Source organism: Cupressus sempervirens, chromosome 10, assembly GCF_028749045.1.
Source record: "Cupressus sempervirens isolate cs-2001-9-10 chromosome 10, ASM2874904v1, whole genome shotgun sequence".
Classification (NCBI taxonomy): Eukaryota; Viridiplantae; Streptophyta; class Pinopsida; order Cupressales; family Cupressaceae; genus Cupressus; species Cupressus sempervirens.
In genome coordinates this window covers 119,741,432-119,764,522 of record NC_143127.1, presented here as the reverse complement: position 1 = coordinate 119,764,522, position 23,091 = coordinate 119,741,432, and the positions used below count along the sequence as shown (strand labels likewise).

Below are 23,091 nucleotides of genomic sequence, written 5' to 3'. Positions count from 1 at the left end.
AGGTTTTGCATCAAGGGAGTGGTGGAAACAGAGAGGCACTATGTGAAAGATTGCACCACGTACGAGGATATTCACAACCTGCAAAAGGACACTTTAAAGATAAACAGCATAAAAGAACTTTTTGAAGGGCCAAGACTTCACAAAGGGGCATCTTACTTACACAGATCCACAACAAAAAGGATACTTACACAGATCCACAACAAAAAGGACAGCTTGGAGAAATCTCAACAAACTGATTACGGAGTCTTTTATTGGTCCCTTAGACCGTTGGTCTCGTGGACATCATTACAAATCTTTCATTTCATTGTATTCATCCCTTCAAATTTCAACCCTTTTATTGGCAAACCCAGTACAAAAATATAAGAATATCTTATAGTGTACATTGATGTCAATTTCCGTCCATATCTTCCAAATTTATGAAAAGGCTAAGTTCGATGTAAATCTGCCATGATCTTCAAAGAAGATAGTGATTCACTCACTAATTAAAATGCTTCGGTTGGCTTTGGGGTATTTGCATCAAGATGAAAGCACCGTTGCTTTGGACTATGACATCTTTCTTCTGTACGCCAGCCTCTTATTTCACAAAATCAGATATATGCATGCCAATTGTTCTCTGTCCTTCCATTTTGCATTTGTTTTCCAGGTCGACTTGACCATGTCAAGCACGTGTTTTAATCAATATCTTGAAAAATTACAAATGATGTAGTAGCAAAAGGAATAAGGTCTCACGGTACTTTTTTGCTTCTAGGATAAAAGCCGACCGGAAAAATCAAACCTTTACTCATTTTTAACGGTTCTGTTTACAATGGAATTTTGCCTGTTGCCTAGTAAGCCTGACAAGGCGATCCAATATGATTATTGAATCTTCCTTCATACAGGCAATTCAAAAAATTCCCTATAAACAAATACTATGGTACACTTTTCAGCATCAATTATATTTTTTATAATATTACAAAAATTACAAAGTTAGTCAATGCATCTCGTGAGCAAGGTATTTCCCAACTGAAGCTGCCAGTCAGAAAGTCCTTCCCGTGGCACCGAAATTACACTTTCTTGCAGTTGAAATGTTCGTCAATAGATATAATACCCTCTTTAAGCTGCCATGTTCTCCAGGAAAAACAGATTCTTGAAAGAGTGAACATTTTTAAGTAACGATCATACAGATGCTTCGAGCAAAGAAGCAATTGTAACTGGTGCTGAGAAACGAGATCTGCAAAAATAAGATTGAAAAAGGGTTGGAAAACTTCTGGTACTCAAATACAATAAAAAAAGTGAACTAAAACATAGCTTGCATTTAGATATTTAAACATCTGCCAGAAAAACACCATATATCACTCTAAATAAATTAAAAAGGCAGCCTGACAATGCTGTTGGAAGTTCATTCAATAAGTTGCTTAAAAGAGGGACAAAAGTACAGAGTAAATAGTAAAAGACTAAAATGTTGAAAGGCCTTTGCTAACAATACATTCAAATTACTAAAGACAAAACTTAGCCGTGGTAGGTTGTCGGTAAAACGATCCAACTTAGTCAGTATTGAATAAAGAGTAAATTGTTGGTGTAAATTTGGGATGATATGCAAAACTGAATTAACTTTAAACAAAATAGCACCTACACAAAGATTCACAAGAATGATAGCATATCTGTTTCGAACAGGAATCCCTGACTGGACCTATACTTTTATGAAATCTGGTTCCACCTATACATGGAAGTTATTAGCTCTAGTAACAGGAGCATAAATTTCTTTATTAAAACACCTTACATATTAAGACTATATGGGTAAACGAAAAACAAAAATATGCAAGCAAGCAAGCAACCGGAACTAAATGAGAACTACATTCAATATACTTCCAAAGTCCCTTCTAAACGAAATTCTGCCAAAACTTTGGCATTTTCTAATGGTGAAGTATGCACACAAAAAAAAGTAACTACTGACAAAACACCGTTCACAAGAAATGGAGAAACTGAAATCTGACCAAAACAAAGAATTTGGATTAAATATTCCTCCTTTAAATCTGGGATAATGCAATTGTTGGCAGAAGCACACTCATGAAATTACATTATCATACACATGCCTCGATACCACCCCTTGAAACTGGAGAATCCAACATAAAGTTGATATAAAGCTTCTAATAGTAGCAAATCTTATTTTGGGAGGGATTTGGGAGAAACAAACTCCAAGGATTATTGCATATAAGAATAACTTAGATGTACATTTCAAGCATGCCTGAAACGCATATACTTGTATGGCAATAGAAAACGGGCAACCGCAATAAACGATACTAACAAAGAAATATAAAACATCAGAATAAGTCATCTTCAGCATTATCCCTCTAAACCAAACTGTGTCTACAAATTTGAAGTAAACATGATCTGGAGTCTGTATAAAGATTATCATGCAGAGAGGAAGATAGTAAGTCATGTCAGATGAGCAAAGAGACCTTTGAAAAAGGAAGACAACGGTCATCTTGTGTGGTATTTAAGTTGACTTCAAGAATAAGCTAATGGATGCTGATGTACACAGATAGCTACACAAAAAAGGCGCAGGAAAAAAAGAGTCATAAAATATGTGAAAAGAAACCCCCAAAGAAAATAAGATTTATATAATTGAGAATTGAGAAAGCATACAATTTATACAACACAAAATAATAAAACAAATATCATGAAATTTTAAATCAACCCCTTAACTATTGACTTTACAAGTACAATGAAAAACCAGAGAAAACTGAAATGAATATTGAAAAGGGGGCGAACTTATACCTGAAATGCCCAAATGCTTTATTTATAAAACAAATATCATGAAATTTTAAATCAACCCCTTAACTATTGACTTTACAAGTACAATGAAAAACCAGAGAAAACTGAAATGAATATTCAGAAGGGGGAGAACTTATACCTGAAATGCCTGAATGGTTTATTTGCTTCCAAGAATAAATTATGTTATCTCCACGTCAAATTTTCCGCAGTGTATCACCAAAATCTGCTTGAAAAGGCCACATATTTACAGCATCCAATCTTATACTCTCGAAGATTGATGCCCTTAATTTTTTTCCTTTCGCCCGATTACACAGTGCATAACTCATTGCAGATCAGCAAGCTGAAACTCACTGGAACTTTATAATTCCACATGTAAAATCTTCACATGGATCACCGCATTCTCTTATTATTGCCAAAATTGCAATAAATGCACAACTTTATACACTGTATGGATAAAAGGGCATCTTTTCTGCAAAATTCAAAATGATGAATATGCAGTTACATGGTGAAAAACTAGATAAAAGATTATTCATCATTCTTTTTCCAAGTTTTTCCTTATAGGAGGCAAAAATGGTCGTTTAGATTCCATTTTAATAGGAGGCGACTTATTTTTCTCCTTTTCTGCCTCCTTTAAAGCCTTTTTCCTTTCAATTTCAGCTTGTTTGACATTCTCCTCGTGTGCCCGCCGAAATGTTGTCACAAAGTTAAGAAGTGTAGAAACCACTGCACAATGAGAAGTAAACCCATAAATATCTCTATATAAACCAGAACCTATAATTTTCTAAAACAAGGCTAATCATATCCATATACATAACTTCCCTTCTTTGACTTTTAATTTTTTGAAAAATAAAATATGCTCCATCAACCACAATTGAATAATAATCTTAATAGTGGAATCTACTCCTTCAATAACACCCAATATATACACATTCAAATACAAGTGTAAAAACTAAGGAATAAGGCTTTTGATACGAATGTTAATGATCAGACTTTTATTTCATTAAAAATCAATATATATTGTGAAGCCATGATAGGCTATTGGAAGCATCATGAGCCCAATAACCTTATTAATTTTTCCAATCCCTAGCAGCACAACTCATTCTTGAGGCAAATGTTACCATAAAAGCACAAACTGAAATAAATTGTGATTACTCGCAGGTCACGATAGCAATATTATTCAGATCAGATCAGTGGCACAACTCTTGAGACCAGTTTAACTGCAATAAACCACATTTTTAAAAAAATTGCAACTGATTCACAATTCTTTTTAAAACTTCAGTTCATCTGGAATTAATCTAGATTTTTCAATTTGCCTATAAAATACTTGTTTTTTTGAGTTTTAGTCAAAACCTCAGATTTCATTGCAGATTTGGATTTTATCAAGCAAGCACGCATTGGATCAACGTGGGAATATATTTTTAAGCAAATATCTGTTCAACTCTCAGTCAGTTAAGGCCTAATTACTGCTTTATGGCCTTGACGCAGTTGTTTTCAAGGGATTGGAGCTTGTGACTACTAAAAAGGGATAATTGTATGACAAAGGGCTCATGTCGTCAATCTGTGCTTCCTAGCAAAATCAATGCCAACACCAAACCACAACTCTGGTTTTAGAAAGCAAAAAATAAAAATGTTGTGGGCTGCACCAATTGGAAAAGAAACATATTTGTACTTTAAAAATGAATAAACAGCATTTATTGCATTTCCCATCTTTATGAACTTCCAACATTTTTTAATTTCCCTGGTTTTGAAAAACTGAAAGTCAGCCAAACAACTTGAAAAAAGAAATTGAATTTTTGTCTTTCCAAATATCAAAGAACTTTCCACCATGAAAGCATGCCACATTCAGGCAAATTTATATGAGAGACAAGGTCAATCCCCAACATGCATTCTTGGCTTAAGAATGGTTGCCCAAACTAAAACCATTGATGCCAAGTGCAAAAAGAAGACTATAGGTGCCAATGGTGATTTAACTAGTCCACAATTATATAAAGTGCAATCTACAAATCATGGGATTTGTGATTGTGAAAAGGTGTTTTAGAATACCATTCCAACCTTTTCACCAAATCTTGAAGGACATAACCCCAATTTTTTAACCATATGTGATGAATGGCATCAATAATAGTTTGAAAGGTCTCCTCCTCTTGATTACAAATTTCATATTGTATTCAAGCTAGTAAAGAAAATTCTTGGTGGTTTTAGCAAAAATTCAATAGTGTTCTGATTACAATTTTAAAGAATTTCTAAGTTAAAACCTAAGGGCTTTAGCAAGGGAACAACCATGACTGAACAGAATCAGAGATCACCAAATAGATTGTTGGTTTAATCAGAGGTCACTATGGAAGTCATTACTAGCCCTGTGAAGCCAAAGCTTGACAGACTCTACGGCCTTCCAAATGCTCTTAACAATGTACCCACTGCCATTTATCTAGACAGGGTCCCTCATGGTAGGGAGGATATGTAGAGTCCAAGCCCTTTCCAAGTTGGTTGTCTAGTAGGAACTTATGAAATACAGTGCCTTAAAAAAGTTTCCAAGACAATTTTCCTTCTAGAGCTTCGATGATCCATTTAATACTAAGTTGTCGGTTTGGATTTGGGTACTGATTTGGGTTCGAGATTTGGGCTTGAAATTCATTTAAATTTTTGGGGGGGTGGGTTTGGATTCATTTTGGGTTCGTCCATAAAAGAATATATGTTTAAAAAAATACACACACACACACAAATACAGATACATACATGCAACAACAACTAAGTTCATACACCACTATGCTAATATTAAAGCAACATAGAAAAATACACCACCATATCAATGTTTCAGTTCAAAAAGAAAATGTCAATATCCATAATCAGCCATCATTGATTAAAATCATCAAAAACCATCAAGCAAATCATCATCATTCTGCTCATGCTGTTGCAAATTAGAAGCACAAAACATAATGCTACAGGCCCCGTTAAGGCCAAGGTTGTGATTGTTGCCATATTGTAAGTTTCACACATTAATTATCATACTGGATGGTTCAAAGAAAGCAGCTTTGGATCAGACTGGATGAAGCCAAGAAAGCAGGCCTGAATTATCCACAGTGAAGATCTCTTTAGATTTTGTTCAATCCATAGTTTTCTATACATGTTAGGATATATGTACAAATTATGGTGTATTACATACATTCCGTAATAGATGTGTGGCACTTTTATACATCTTGATTCTTCTTCTCAAGTAGCATTCAATTCAAATTAGATCTGATTAGTTTTTTTGAGTCTAATCATGTGCTTGAGTCTAATTTGGCAACAAAAAATAAATAAACATGAGGTGTTTTCTGACCAAAATCTCTCAAAATTCTGTCTGGATTCCTCTACTGGAAACCAAAGTTGCCCAATAGTCATCTGAATTCTGCTAGGGTTCCTCTGAGAGAATTCCCAACGAAATTCGGTCTCTGCGGAAGACTTTGGACAGAATCTGAGAAGGACCAGATTTTTGAGAGAATTTAACCAAGAATTTGTAGGTCCAGGAGAGAATTTGCTAATTCAGAATTAACACAATGAGAAATGCCCCTTGATAGATTGAAAGAATCCCTAAACCAACAACATCATGGGGAAGACAATAAAAGTGCCAAACAACATGAGAAAACCTTTTCCATTGTTTGCCAAGGCACAAAGAAAGTCCCTAAGAATCTTCTCAACTTTTAGATAGGCATTAGACTGGACCCACTGAGAAGAGTTGTAAACATGAGCACTGAGTCAAATTTTGAGCCAACCAAAGATAAAAATTAGCAAACCAATTGCTTAGCATTATTTCAAATTTTTTGGGCCTAAAAACTAAAAGCAGTACCCGACAAAGACATCCCCATAATTCATTTCCAATCAAAAAGGGTACAACCAACCAGTTTTGCAAAGAAAATATTGCCCATAGCACCAGGTACTTTGCCATTGAATACTCAAGCTAGAAGCTTGGCAGAACATATCAAGACAAAGGAAGGAAAACTTGTTTGATATTACTCCCATCCTAAAGAAGAGCAAGAAAAGAAATATCAACAAAATGCCCATTAAACAGCTTGGTAGATGCATTGGGCAAGACAATGCCTTTAACCAACTTTTGGGAGATCACATGAGCCAAAAGATAGCCAAGCCTTTAGCAACAAGCATGTTAAAAGTGCAAGAGCTAAAGTGCATCCCTACTGAACAAACTGAAAAGGCCCAAAAGACTTGAACTGCTAGCCATTAATGGTGATGCAACTTGAGACATTTGTGAATGATATTTGAACAAACCAAATAAAATGGGGCCCAAAGACAAACACTTAAAAGCCTGGTAAAAATGAAATGCTAATCAAAGCAGTCCCAAGCCTTGGGAAAGTTTATTTTTTAGAAATTGCAAGTTACTAATGAAATTGCTAGCCATTAACGTTGATGCAACCTGAGACATTTCTGAATGATATTTGAACAAACTAAACAAAATGGGGCCCAAAACTAAACATTTAAAAGCATGGTAAAAATAAAAGGCTAATCCAAGCATCACAAGCCAAGGCAAAGTTTGTTTAAAAAAAAAATTTGCTAGTTACTAAGAATGTTGAGCCCATTCCATCCCTTCTCAAACAACAATACTGTTGTCAACAATGTAACTTGTTAATAGCAATTAATTTTTTCAGGCCGTATCAGCTATAGAAGGATTGCCTCACCTTGAAATCAAAAGCCTTAACAATAATCTTGTAGGAGACTTAATAAGGCTTCCAATTGTATATTCCTTTGGGTTGCCAACTTTGGGTTGCCTTTGTTGATTATGCTTCCTCAATAATTATCCTGAAAAGCTATCAGATGGATCTTCTGAAGGTCTTTGATATAGTATCACAAACATTTTCTAGAACTCATAGGGAATATGTCCAAGCCAAGGGCATTTTCATTGGACATACAGAAGACAGCCTCGCACAAATCTTTCTTAGTGAGAAGCTAATAAAAAAAGAATGTGTTGAAACTTGAAATATGGAGACTTGACAAGGAACCACATTTAAGAATTGTTGTAGACCAAAGTTTTGAGCTGCAGTATAACTTGAGCAGTAAAAATTTGCTAATGATGTCAGACAAAGGTGTAAAGAATATCTGGAAGCTCAATTGTTTGCCCCTCTATTATTTTCTTAGTTGCTTGCAATGCATTAAAAGCTCACAAAGCCAAAACAAATTCTTTAGAGACCTTGTCTCCAATCTAAAGCCAATGAAGTTGAACTTTGTTTGTACACCATAGGCAAAGTGAGGATTTGCAGTTTATTTTGGATGACAAAGCGCAATCACTCAAAACTGAGCTTCTAAGTTGGAAGATTGAGATTTCATAGCCGTGATGGATTGGCAAAGCAAAGAGGTCGCAGCCTCGTATGAAAAGGCAACAAAAATAGGAAAGCTAGAACGTAACATGTAGAGGAAGCAAGAGGTATGATTGACCCTGCCATTCCACCAAGTTATCCAACCTATCTTATGCATAGGACATGGTTCTAGATACTAAACATGTCTACTATAGCTAATATAGCCTTGTGAGTTAGTAGCAATGTGTTTACAAAACACTGAGATATTGTCGCCTTGGGTGTAGTAAGTTGCTAATCCATACAAAATTGTATTTAAAAGTGCATTGAAAGTCAAAGGATGACATTCAACGAGTCCACAAGCAAAGGGTAATAACAAGCCAAGAAAAGAATGATGAGTAGTCAACATGGTTTTATCAAGTCTATTATGGACCCCATTAGTTCCAACCCTAAGATTACTCCACATGTACACATCATATGATTGTGGTGGCGACTGTAATTGAAATCATAAAGCCCCAATTTATTGCACACAAAGAACCATGTCTCTTTTGCCTATTGTTCAATTCATAGGCAGTGCCCCACATTTATCATAAGTCATCTCAATCATATTAAAATCACCACATAGAACCCAAGTGGTAGTAGGCATTGAATTTGCAATCCATCTTCAAATTGTAGAACTCTTGATAGCATAATTTGAGGCATAAACATCAATAACTCTAAAAAAATGATTCCTAAAGTTGAAAAAAGTAATGTTACACAAGGCATATAAAGGCTTCAAGAACACCAATTCTAGAAGGAAATAGAATATTGTTTAATTGCACTCTCTAGAAGGAAATAGAATATTATTTAATTGCACTCTCTAGAAGCTTCCCCCTTTCCAATACAATAATTAGTTGTGCTACTAGAAAATGCACTCTCTATAAGCTTCCCCTTTCCAATATAATAATTAGTTGTGCTTCTAAAAAATTAAATTAATTAAATATAAAGTCACCTTTAGATTTATTTATTTATTGACTTTAATTTAATTTATTTCTCTACTTAGCCTTTGGAGAATGAAAAGCTCAGAACTCCATTAAGGGTCTAAAAGATGGGGAACATTACAGTTCCTGTTAATTTACCAATACAATAAACACGATTCTTAAATTATCAAAACAAAATCATGCCCATAAATGGCATCCAAGTTATCTTACTACAAGGACTCCATCTCACAACTCTTTACCCTATACCTGGTGGCAATTTCGTTTCATTTCCTTTTGTATCATGCATCGATAGACTCAATTGGTTTTCAAGCCCGAGTGACGCCCAATTCCCAAAACAAACACTAAATAGAAATTCAATACTTCACGTCCTGAAGATCCCAATTTCAATTCTAATTGTTTCAGCAAGATTATAAATTATTACCCCTCATAAAATATTTGCCCTGACTCACACAGCGTCAATGGCCCAATACAAATTCAACCCAAAACTCTGCGCATGGCAAGAATGGTTATATCACTTAAATAGCTTTGAATGCATCTTATATTATATGTTTCTCCTTACGAATTTGGAAAGACTCCCAATTACTATAGATAGCTAGAATAGAGTCCTGTGACTTATGTGAACGCCGAAGAAAGCCCTAATGCTATACACCTGAAAGCTTGAAATATTTTGAATCGCTCACAACAATTTTATCACGTGTAAATGCTTGATACTAAAGATTTATCCCTATATTGACGAGACTATATATCATTTCTCTGGCCAAGCTGCAGTCGAAACTCTTCTAGCAAAAAAGTATTAATATTTCAAAAATCTTTAAAGAACATCTCTCTTGCACTTGCACTCGCACTTTGTGAAGGCGACCAATTAGAATATATGGACTTTCACAGCAAAGATGAAAAGATATCGGCACATCAAATTTTCTCAACCTTTGATGAACCAAATATATTCACTGCTTCTTTAGAAATATGAATCAATTCCCAAAATTCTGTAAATGTATGTTATGCATAACCCATTCTGGCTGGTAGGAAAAACCTGCTTTGATACCACTGTAGTACCCCGGCTAGGTTATCGTCTCCAAACTCTCAAATGAAATCTCAGAAAATATTGAACAATAAATGCATGTAACTGATTTTATGAAACATTCAACAATAACCAGCAATTCATCCAATATAACAATATCTATAACCTCAGCTTCGTTATTGCATTATACATCAGCAATACAATAACTTATTATTATCATCACAATCCAATCTTAAAACAGTATTACAGTCGGATTGGAAATAATAGACCAGAAATACAATGTAAGCACAAGTGAGACACCTGAAATGACGCCTCCACCACAATGGGTTTTTGTCCACCGTCTTCCGGCTTATGGGGTTTCATCCTCCAAGCAGGCTGAAGCTGAAGCTTCCAATTGACTCTCCTAGAGAGACCAATAATCAGATAAAAAACCAAGCAAATACCCAAACATGAAGAAATGAGCTTCTCCTCCACCTTTTAAAGGCCCAACTTGTGACTTCAACTTTTGTATTCTTGTCCCTGTCCCTCATGCCAACTCATCTCTTATTCACTCTCCTTTAATTAATATTGACTTAATAAATCTGTATTAAGTCCTCAAAGGTCATATATTGGATAAGCCTATCAGTTTTTAATGTCCCAGAAAAAGGAGACATTACACCTAACCATTGTTTTTAAAGTTGATCTGTCTCCATTTCTGAATGACTGCTTACTCAAGACTATATTGAATGGCTAAACATCTTACCCAAACATTAAATATTTGAATTTCCAACTCCCAGATGTGCCCTCCATTTTTGTTTGTTTCCATTTATCCTTTTATATAATTCCCTTATCCTAAATGTATAGGATTTGACTACTTAAGATTCAAATTATTATGGCTCTCCCCATCATAAATTATAACTTTGATGAATCTCAAAAGGTTGTGCAATTACACTTACTGATAAAGCATTTTAAACTTTTAAAGTAGTGAAATTGTAAAATGCAGTAGACATGGTATGTTGGATTCACCTCAGAGAAAAATTATGCAGGAGTTAAATATAGTCATCCATTGACCATAGATCAAAAACTCAGATTGGAATAACCCAGCTGACCCAAAACAAATTACAAAATTGGACCTAGAAAAAACTATCCTTCAAATACATGCATATTTCTGAATTTAGGGAGCATATCACTGATTTCCTTCTTGTATAGATCAAAATTAGAGTTCAATACATATCAACAGTCTAAAGGCATCCCCAATTCTCAGCAGCAAATAGCATTATAAAGGCAGCTGTTTCCATCTTCTGAATCCTAATAGAAGCATCTTCTGCAGCAGAAAGAACAGAAAAAAAATGTTTGGGTAGCAGCAAGAGAAATTTAAAATCACAGGATGGCAAAAATAAACACCTGCAGTAGTCAGATAAAAGTTCTTGACAGAAATTGTATGCTTTAATGAGTAATTGAAAGTTTTTACATTTTTATGAATGGCTGCAAATTGTTTTGCAAGTTCCTCGTGAGTCAGTTTGACTAACAAGTTTTGTGAGTAATTGACAGGTTCCATTCAAACAAGTTTTGTGACTAATTGACAGGTTCCATTCAAACAAGTATTCCTCCTCATTATGATGCATTATATTCTTCACTGATTCCATTATAGCTCATTATAGTCCCAAAAGTAAACTGAATGCAATCGGTTTTGAGACCTAAAAGCTCTAATTAATTCCATTAAAATTATATAGAAAGTTATAGTAGGTGGAGTTTTAATTAGATAGCAACTGTCAGTATGCTCAAAGAGTCTGCTCAAGGTGAGGTTAAGGCTTGAAAAATACCAAAAATTACATATTTGCGAGATAAATAGATGACTAAACCCATTTAGAATGAGCCAATGCAAGAAGTTTAATGGTGAGAGAACCAATGCCAAGAGTTATTCAATAGATCAGATATAAAAAGTTGCTTATTAATGGAATAGAATTGTCGATAATGCAGGAATCAATGTCATGGTAGCAGTAACACCAGTTAAGGACAAAGCAGGAAAGTGGAAACTATTTAGTCTTATTGATTATTGGCTGATTAGAGATTTCAGGACTTCCTTTAAGACTGATAGCTGCAGTAACATATATTCCAAGTATGGGAAGGAAAGCCAGCCTGCATATCATGAGAAATCATTTGAAACAGAGAATTTTTATAATCCAGAACCAAGAGACAATAACTATGATTAAACTTTTATCACTCAGATCAACCATTTAATTTTACCAAATACAGTCAAGTTTTCCATGCCAACAGATAATTAAATGGCAAGTGCTAGTCAGGAAAAGCACTTGTCCAAATCAAACCAGGCAATGAAGCTTCTCACTATAGCATATACTCCACCCTTTATTTTCATCCTCCAATCTCAACCATCTATTCCATCTCATCACAAATCATATTTATCAAACCCCTAGTCATTTTGATCCTCCCTCACTCCTTTTTCACCTAAGTGCCATTATGCTATGCTGCCAAAATTGGGAGTGAGCACTCATCTAAATTGAACATCTTAGGCAAATTGTTGCAATGAAAGACTTAACATAGCTTAATTTTGTTAAATTATAACAAATTTAGTTTCATTAAATTGAATAGTTAAATTTTGTTAAGTTAATGCTTTTTTACCTCGTTTTCCTCATCTTCAGTGTTGGTTTGAATTTTGTTTTTGTTTAGTTTTAACTTTTATTTTTTAATCATTTGCATATTACACACAAATTTCATCACACACAATAATAGCCCTAACAAAGAAGTTGAAGCGCATCTAAGACTAATAAGGATGTCTGTCTATGCTACACTTCATGCCTATGCTATTTACTTTCTTCAGATTGGAACAATATTAAATAGAACTGGTCATGACCATCTGCAAGTCTCTCTGTGAAGCCCAATCCAAAAGATACAACTATGTAAACAAATGATTACAAATGTAATGAACGATGATATTAGAAGTGCTACAAATGTACCTTGCTCAAATGGACATCGTGCAGGGTCTTCCCCAAAAAAAATAGCAAGTGCATCTGCATTCCGTCCCTGCATGCATTAAAACTAAATAAGATGTATAAGGAAAGTATGCATTCCCGAGACCTTACATGCAGTTATATTACCCATAAAATAGGAAAAAGATTAGAATGTATAAGGAAAGTATGCATTCCCAAGACCTTACATGCAATTATATTACCCGTAAAATAAGAAAAAGATTAGAAAATATACCACTTCTGAATACAAGGAAGTTAGAGATCTCACATCAGCTTCAGCATCAATAAGGAATCTCTTTAGTGTCTACATGACATCAAAAATGCAGTCAGAAATATTGCCTTATATAGAATAGGAAAAAGAAAGTAGAATCAATATAGATTAACAATTTCCCAAGACTAAGGCACTTTCTTAGGTTAGAACTAGTAACTTGACACATCAAACATTAAGAAATCTTATCGGCTACCAAATTGGGAATAAACAAGCATTCACTTATTGGTTTTTCAATTGCACAACCAACCATCCACCCTAAGATCAAGACTTGAAAACACAACTTCCAAGAACAGCAAACAAATGAGGTTTACAATAAATCCATAAGAACTACATATAGTAAAAGTGGGCAAGAAATCAGCAGGCAATCAAAGCAAGCGAAAAGTGGTGTAGTTCTGTATATTGTGGCGTGACTATTTTAACTGGATACTTTGTTGTCATCCCTTCCCTAATCCAGTAAAAACTTGGGAATAGATTGAGGTTCTAATCCATGGAGTCTATTGTGGCTCCTCCCTTGGCATAGAAGGTTGTTCTTATGGCTCAAGGATCAACCTCCATTCTGCTAGTAGATACAAATGACTCCTTTGATCCTTAAGTTGCACTTCCATCCTTCATTGCATGCCTCTCAGAATCAATAGTCTCATATTTAGTAAACAACGGGGGCTACTAATCCCACCCTATCCAATTATTATAAGGATCAATGACATCCAAATCAATGACCTCTAAGTTGCCCTCTATCCTTCCTATGCGAAGTTGAACGTTGTATTGCATAAAGTCAAGACCATTAAGGCATTTTTTAGTTAATTTGTTCCTCCTCTTTAAGTAGACAGCCTCAAACTATCTTCGATTGCATTCACAACAAAATGCAGTAAAAGGTTGGCACAAAATGCAAAGGGCTAAGCATTGGAAATTAGCAGCATTTACACCCCAATCTATCCACCAAGAATCTACAAATAATATATTAAAGATTTGGTAACAAATTCATATTTTATCAACTTATCAATAGTTGTAAATTTGAAATTTGTAGATTGGGATATAAAGACTCCAATTTTTATTACTTGGTAACTACGTGGCTATTCCTTGGACAGCTAGTTCCAAAGAACAAAGTTTACACCTACTAGTTCTATAATTATACATTTCTTAAGTAATGAACATTGAAATCTCTCACATCAACTTGAGGTGCCATCCTTTGAATGCATGTCATGAGGCCCTACATAATCTCTCCATTAGGATTTGAGAAGGCATCTTAATGGAAAATATTGGGGTTGAGGAAGTAGTACTCTATTGCAAGGATGGGTTGGTGGAGTTGATTGTTTCGCCATTGATTAATGATCTTCCAAATGGAATCAAACTTAAGGTAGTCCCCTTTGTAATATTTTTGAATGGACTCTTTGGCCCTACCAATGGCCTCGTAAATGTACCCCATTAGGTTTCGATTCTCATCTACCAAACGGAGAACTCTAACCAAAGATTGACAACTAAAATGCACAAAAAAAAATGATTACAGCTACAAATTTATAATGAAATACTAAACAAGCAAAATAAAATTGAATATAAAATCAAAGTTTTGAGGATAACTTCGTGATCTTCATAGCTCTTTGTGCAAAAAAATTCTCAAAGACTATCCTTGCAACCTCTCACCTTAAAGCTTCTTTGAATATGATAAGACTTGTTATGCTTGACCTACAAACATTTGTTTTAAGGAAGTCAACAAACCGATAATGCTTTACTACCTTAGGAAAATTGTTAAAAACCTTGTGACACCAATTGCACCGACTTTATCCCTTTGGTGTGATATCTCATCAAACTAAGAGTCAAAGGGTGATTGTAAATAAATTTTGTCATGCTTCTTACATCATCCATGATAGATCTCACCCAATCAAGTTCGTCTATGTCTTCCAAAAGAAGTTCATGGCAATGTGTTGCCAAGGGTCCAAAAGAGTGATTGGTTCCTCACTTCAAGCAATCCCAACCATCACTAATGCTACTACATTGTCAATTATGATTCAAACTACATTCTCTAAGCCCACCTCCATAATAACTTCCTTCAAAACATTAATTCCAACATTTCTATATTTTTTACTTTGTTAGTAGCATTCGCTGGTTTCAAAAACTTAACTCGCCATTTGAAGCTATCAAAAAAATGATGTGTAATTCTTTCCATTTTTCCACCCATCTAAAAGAATAGTGCAACCATACTTGCACCATTGATTCTTTTGTTCTTCCACAACTAACTTTTCCTCTTTATTTGCATCTAGAGAAACATTCCCCTTAAATCTGTCCAAGAAGGTGCTTTGAAGCCTTTGATTGCTACTGTCACTGCAATTACCAAATTCTCCAAGGACTACTCACCACATTAAAGGAAAGGTTGTCGAAATACCAAAACTTAGCACATGCCTAATCTGCATCTCAATGCACCTCCTCATTCCACCATGTACCTTCCAATAACAATTGTGCTCCAGGTATAATTTTTTAGTGCAAAAAATCTATGATCAGTTTGTATAAGTGTAATATTTGAAGCAGATGAACTGGATAAAAATGGACCTCAAAGGAGGCATTAGGCCTTCAAATGGTGTTTCTTCTTCTTCTTTTTTCTTGCATTTGAGGATCATGACCAATGGAGCTCTGAATGCTACTTTTGTAATTTTTTATCTTCTGCCAATGTAAGGTTTTGCTTACATTTGAGGACCATGTCTACTACTAGCTATGGATGCTTCTATCTTGTCTTCTCCATTTTTAAATTTTCTCTTCTACCAATGTAATGTGTGCATTCATCTCTATTTTATTTTTATTTACAGTGTTGGTACAGGCCTTGAGATCACAATGATCAATGTTTGCATGATGATATTGGAGGCAATTTATGCCTCCATGATATAGGTTCAAGCATCTGGTGCAAACAATACTCCCAAGAAAAATCCCTATACAACATATTTCCAGGCAAGGTCTCTAGCTCCACTTGGACCAGTATTTGTAACTGTTGTAGCTTGCCTACAAGTACAAAGTGAAATTACAACATTTTAAGTTTTAAATGTAAAACAATTAACCATTATAAGCATAAATTATTTTAAGGTTAATACAAATCAACATAAATTAGTTAAAATCAGCTATAATGAACAAAAAATGGTGACAAATCCAATTGGTCAGAAATTAAATTCTGAATACTACTAAATTTTTGGATATTTTGAAATTTGTATAGCCTGCATGGTTGATTTTAGCAGCAAAAATGAAATTAAAAACTAGAAAACAAAAACCAAAAAAAAAACTACTAATCTACCCTTAAAATTCTTAAAACTTGGCTACACATTTTTCCAATCGGCTCAAATTTTCTCTTCAACTTTTGTGTGGAGAAGTGTTAAGCAAATCCATGCATTTATTGATGCATTTGCATTTTGGATGAATCATGTGAGTTTCCTCGTCAAACTTACAAAATTTATGGCAAGTTTATTGACGATTTACTCTTTTCTTTTAAAAACTTGGCACGTACTTGCCAATTTTGCCAAATATGGCTGAAACCATCGTTGGACCCCCATTGGAAAGGCCACAAAGAACTACATCCTTCCCATCGGATACGAATTTCAACTCCAAACTGTGATAATTTTGTGTGAAAGGCCACAAAGAATTACTTCCTTCCCATTGGATAAAAATTTCAAATCCCAAGTCTGATAATTTTGTTGTACTTGCCAAATGAGTACAACCATTGGAATTCCAACACCAAATCCGACTCACCAATGCCAATCACATAGAAGTCATCTCACATCTTGTGCACTCCTAGGGTCAATTTCAGTTGTTGATTCTTCAATTGCACAAGTACTCGCCAATTCTACCAACTATGGTTGAAACCATCATAGAACCCCCATTGGAAAGGCTGAAAAATATACCTCCCCATTAGATTAGAATTTCACTCCAAAGTCAAATATTTTGTGTGAAAGGCTACAACGAACTACCTCCTTCCCATTGGATTAGAATTACAAAATCCCAAATATTGAATTTTTCAGTTGCATGGAATCGTAAATCCATCAACCATTGTAACATTAAAAACCTCAAACCCTTTTGTCCTTGAAACCATCTTAATCACCAGAGTCTCATCAATGAAGTTGTATGCTACTCTACTATCAATCAAAAGTGACCACATGCCCCTATAAAACTTCTTTAACTCAAAAAGGGTGATAACAAAGTGCTCCTATAAGTGTTGCAAGTGTGTCACTTGAAAGCTTTCCTTCATCCTCATGCTCTACCTCGTCAATAACAACATTAGGTTCAAACTATTCTACCTCGAATTCCTCATTGAAAATCGCCTCTATTTATTGTATCTACCTTTTTGCCAAACTCTTGTGACATGGTTGCTATGGCTCTCTAAAAGTGAGGCATAGTTTTTCCTTCAAAATTCATTCTTGGATTCCTTAACCCTCTTTGATTTTAGGGGTGGTGCATTAAGTTGAGGGTGTAACATCCACCTTATCCGGGTCTTAATTAACAACTTAACATATCAAAGAAATACAATTATTACTTCATTTTCATGGGAAGACAGTTAAATCAGTTATATTCATGTGAATGAGATTAACGGTTAAGATCAATTAGACAAAATTTCATAACGAGGAATTGAAATACCATAAATAAATTTTCTATGGAAATTAAAATCTACATACCATGGAATTTGAATCGATAAATCATTGTAAAAATGCTTTTGCAATCACCCAGATTAGTCCACAAATACCACTATAACAATATCATATAATGACTACCATTCAATATCACTATATCAAAATCAAATTACCATTACCATTAAATACCACTATAAAAATTTAGGGCATCACATACCACCGTATCAATTAGGGCATCGATTACCATTGGATCATTTAAGGCATCAAATACCACTGTATCAAATAGGGCTTCAGATACTACTAAATCAATTAGGGCTTCAGATACCACTGTATCATTTAGGGCTTCAGATATCACTGTGTCATTATTACATCCCAATTTTAGCCCTAAAAATTTTTAATTGATTATAGCCGATGAACCCAATTTATTTCTTCATGTGAATTTGTATCAGTTAATTATAGTCGTTGTTTTAATATGTTAAGTTATAGCCGTTTCTTTCATGTTAATTTGAAATCGAATCAATTAATTATAGCCGTTGTTTTAATATGTTAAGTTATAGCCGTTTCCTTCATGTTCATATGAAATTGAGTCAGTTAAATCTAGCTGTTGTGTTAATTTACTTATGATCATGTGAAATGGAGTCAGATAATTCTAGCCATTGTATATACATGATGAATAAGTCAGTTATTATGATGAAATTCCTAACGATCACTTGATGATTTTATTTAACAAATTATGATACTTGAATTGATGTTTTGGCGAGAATGTTGTTTAAATGTTCACAGGATGAAAATCGGAGAGAGGGGAAGCATTACGAAACGAGGTCATTGGAAGGGGATGGTCGTAGGGTTCAGTCATCAAGAATGACAGGTTTGACATAAAAACCGCCCTGGCAAGGTTATTAGAACTTGGCAATTTATTTCATGGTAGAACTGCATGAGCTAAAAGTAAAAACAATATAAATATTTAAAAAAATAAACAAAGTTCTTACCTTTAAGAAATTATTAAATAATAATATCATTTTAATATTATTTTATTCTCTCAATTAAAATCATAGATAAATAATTATAAAGTGGCATCATTATATTAAAATCATTAATCATACCACCTTACAACTACGTACCTATAACCTCAATCAAGAAAATAAGATAATATAAATAATATTAATTATTTAATTAAACTCTTCATCTCCTTTCTTTTTAATTTCTTCCCTCCTTTTCTTTATTTCTTTCTAGTCGATTGAATAAAGAATATGATTATAATCTTGTAACTGATGGAAGCCGAATAGACAAGCTCACATCTATATTATAAGAATTTCAAACGTAACTCGGCGCCTTGTCTTTTTCCAAGCCTTAGCATTCAGTATTGCTTTCAGCTTTGCGAATCATTTTGGCATTTTAAAACCTTCAATCTAGCATATAGAAATCAGTCACATAAGAAGCAGCAAGTTTACAAGAGCTCACAGCTGGGATATTGCTGCTGATAGAAGAGTCCTCTCAAAAACCCGAGTCACAAAAATCTCAGATTTAATCACATAAGATAGCTTATAAATTCCATAAGAGAAAAACAATTTCTTTTCTTTCCATCTTAGAAATAAAATATGCAGTCAAACTTGTAGGTAAGACATACAGGATTTCTCTTATGTCATGGCAAATAATTTGTCTTTTTTGTAACATAAAAACTGTACATATAACCAACATATTTCTTTCCAGTTTGTATTTTCATTTCCAGTTTGTCCTATTATTTCTAGATTGAATTTGTTCTTGATGTGTCATAAGACCAAAATAAATCCTTCAAAATCACTATAATCTTTAAAGATCAATCGATCACTTTAGTTTTATTTTCTTTCCAAAACAGATAACTGAAAATGATATCCGAATAGGCAATCTCCTTGAATTTTTCTTAAAGAGAAGTTAATTTCTTGATAGCTTTTATTATGAAATTTGGAATAATTGTTCAAAACAGAGATGAGAACATAAAACAGAGTACCAAGGACTTCACCAAGCTGAGAGCCAGAATAAGGTGAATAAGGTACAATAAATATCAGTAAAAGTTAATTGTTTAGGCACCAAGGAGTCACCGGCCTGTTGGCCTAATTATGGTGAGGAGGTGTAGATGAACCTGTTAAAAAAAAAAGCAAGAAAGAAATCAGTAACCTATAAATTCATACATAGACAAACTAATATATATATTAGCTCATGCAAGTTCCACTTCTGAAATAGTTGTCAAGCTGAGTGGTGGAGATCAGGTTATAAACCCACATTTGAAATGCTTGGCCAGGGTGGAATTAGGCAAACTTGCCATAAAACAATTGATCTTGTTGTTGTCCAGACGCTTCAATTATTCCGTCAAATAACTGTTGGGACCTCAACCCACCTGAATACTCTGATGGCTGGATCAATGAACATCCCAAGCTCGACCTCAGGGTAGGGAGGGCCATTCTATTAAATTAGAACCTGTGGGGATAAGTAAAAAGGTCCACGGCTGGGAGGTTAAGCCTATGTTAATGCTTTTTCTCTCACCAAAGCCAGAGCTTGGACAATCTATTAAGGAAGCCTTACTCAAATCTGAATGCTCATATCAAATCTGTAAGTTTAGTTTTTCTTTTCAAGTTATTAGTCATTTACTTAAAAGATAGATGTTAGATTAGAATGCAGTTATCTCCATTGTTCTTTCATTTCAAATCAGTAGATATCATAGAATTAGACAAGAATTTATTTTTCTTCTAAACAAGTAATTTATCAGTTAATGTTATCAATGTAATTCTTGATAGATTAGTAATGCAATTTGGAATATATTTTCAGTTTAAACAATTAATGGAAAAACCTTGTCATGTGAATATGAAATAGCACTGGTTAGTTTAATAATGGAATTTAGTTAGTATGAAACCGGCTGTTACAATCATTTGGGGCTCCAAATACCACTGTATCATTTCTTTCCTTCCGATTTCTTAATTGTGGCAATAACTTAAGATTAGAAGATATGCTCATATTCAATATTCATATAAAATAAAGACTGAAATAACAATCCATCAGATAAATCTATCTCTCACAACTAAGTGTAAAATAATTGCAATGATAATATAACTCAATTAATCTTACCTTCTTGCATATACTTCATAAAAGTAAAAATACTTGTTTCCAACAAACAATTGAATGCATAGCTTATCTTTGTCTGACGCACGTCCGACATCTTGTGGAGAGGGGAAACATTGTCAAGGGCTTATCCACCCAACCTCGGACCAAAACTTATCCCCACTCAATCTCTAATGAGAAAGGCCCTCCCTACCCAGAAGTAGACATGGAACAACTTAACCCATCACTAAGCATTCTGGTACTAGGGAATCATTTTCACCGCTCGACTAAGCATAAGGAATTGAATACTGGACTACCATGAGCCGACTCTTGATGATTAATATCTTTTTTCTTTGAGCTTGCAATTATTATTAATAATGGTTCTTTTCTTTTCATGCAGGAAATAATTCTATGGTACAATGCTTTTCATCTCACCCTTCATCTCAGCCAAGATGGCCCTCCTGGATGAATTCCTGGGTGCATGCTTAAGTGTTCTTTCTGTTTTATAATCACAGTCAAATCTTATGTCCTATCCGGACTTATCACAATATCATGAAGCAAACTATTCTTGCATCTTATTTACTTGTTGTCCTTAACTCACGGACTAACGAATAAAGGTCCTTATTCTGAGGATATTTCACAGATTGACTAAGCAAAAACATGTATCATTATGCGAATAATTTCTAAGTGGGAATCAATCAGCAAACACTTGTAATTCCTATTAAAACTAATGGATGTACTCTCCTGTGAACATCAGTCACATTCAAACCAAGGTTTATCATCAAATTTGGCAATCCAATTCACTATCACAGCTTCAAGAAATAAAGTCTTACTTACATATTCACGCAGTGGACGGCTGTCTATACTGCTGATCTATAAAAAGGCTTCACGTTAGATGCATATTTTTCAAAGACCACATAAAAGAAATCCAATCATGATAAGCAAACCATAATCTGGATTGTGCTCCGCCTGGAGTCATTTCACACAATTCGTTGCCATGTTCTATCAAACCAGGATGCACGACAAGCATTACTTCCAATGACTCTACTCTGTGTCTTCATGAACTCAAAATGTAGGAAATGATTTGTATCAAAACAGATGTAAGAACTACGGCTAAAGTTCAAAGAATTATCGATGCAAGAAAAGAAGTAATCCATGCTGCCGCAGGTTTGAGCCTTGCAAATCAAATGTGAGCTCAGAACATTCAGAAATGAAGAGACCCACTTCTCCAACCACGGAAAGAAGAAGTTATAAGCACGTTAAGACAAGAAGAGGGTGGCGGTGGAGGAGTTACAATACCAACAAGGAGTCATCGACATAAATAATTAAAATGGCCATCTCAACTTATAAGGCCGATGGAAAAAAAAACAGAATATGAAAGGTTGCTATGCATGAAATAATATTAGACCACCGCCAAGGTTTAAAGAAATAATATTGTCTTAATATTTAGCTTCATGGTATCTATAGATACCTATATATGTATGTATGCATATACGTGTACATATGTAAACCCAACCATGTATTTCTTTCATACATGCCAAATATCAAGTATGCGTATACGTCCTCACATATTTAAAGTTGGTTTACATATGTACGCATATACATGTATGTACATGTATAAGTATGTAGATATCATGATGTTGATATGATAAGACATGATTATACATCAAAAGGCTCCAACCAACAACACAAATACAAAGGTACAACTCGTTCTATTCATGCTTAGTAATCTCTTTACTATTAAATGATATGTGATTTAATAAGTTAGCTCATGGTCGTCCAACGTACACTCTTGCCTGCCTAGTTGTTATCTTTAGCCTAGTTTTTATCCTTAGCCCAGGTGGTTTAGGGCTTGTACCTATTTGCTCAGTGATGGCGGTGCCCCTCCGTGCCCAATTCCTTTCTGGCAATATTCCCCCCTTCGACGTGCTCCTGGAAGGGAATTCTCCACGATTATATTATATTCCTCAATATAATGACAATTTACCATAACAAATTATTTAATCATAAATAATCATAACGGCTAACCACCTATTCAATTCCATCAATTCATGATAAATAATTATAACGATTAACTATCTTACCATTTCGCAAGATTATAACAACTTAACTATCAACTAACTTCATGTGAACCTCAACGGCTATATTTTAAA

At 34.4% G+C, this 23,091-nt stretch overlaps 1 protein-coding gene across 2 annotated transcripts in view; it reads right to left on the bottom strand.

Annotated features, from left to right (window-relative positions):
• Positions 1–282: 282 nt before the first annotated feature.
• LOC149532885 (formin-like protein 18) overlaps positions 283–23,091 on the bottom strand; it is an 88,508-nt gene continuing 65,699 nt past the window's right edge. Inside the window, exons 15-18 of one of the 2 annotated variants that reach the window (XM_089807185.1) lie at positions 13,233–13,301; positions 12,986–13,052; positions 2,894–3,477; positions 283–1,210 (exon numbers count right to left, since the gene is read on the bottom strand). In XM_089807185.1, the coding sequence (XP_089663311.1) occupies positions 3,287–3,477; positions 12,986–13,052; positions 13,233–13,301 (327 nt within the window). In that variant the 3' untranslated portion in view covers positions 283–1,210; positions 2,894–3,286. Of the gene's footprint in view, positions 1,211–2,893; positions 3,478–12,985; positions 13,068–13,232; positions 13,302–23,091 lie in introns of those variants that run through there. The other variant, XM_089807186.1, reaches the window with a different exon arrangement.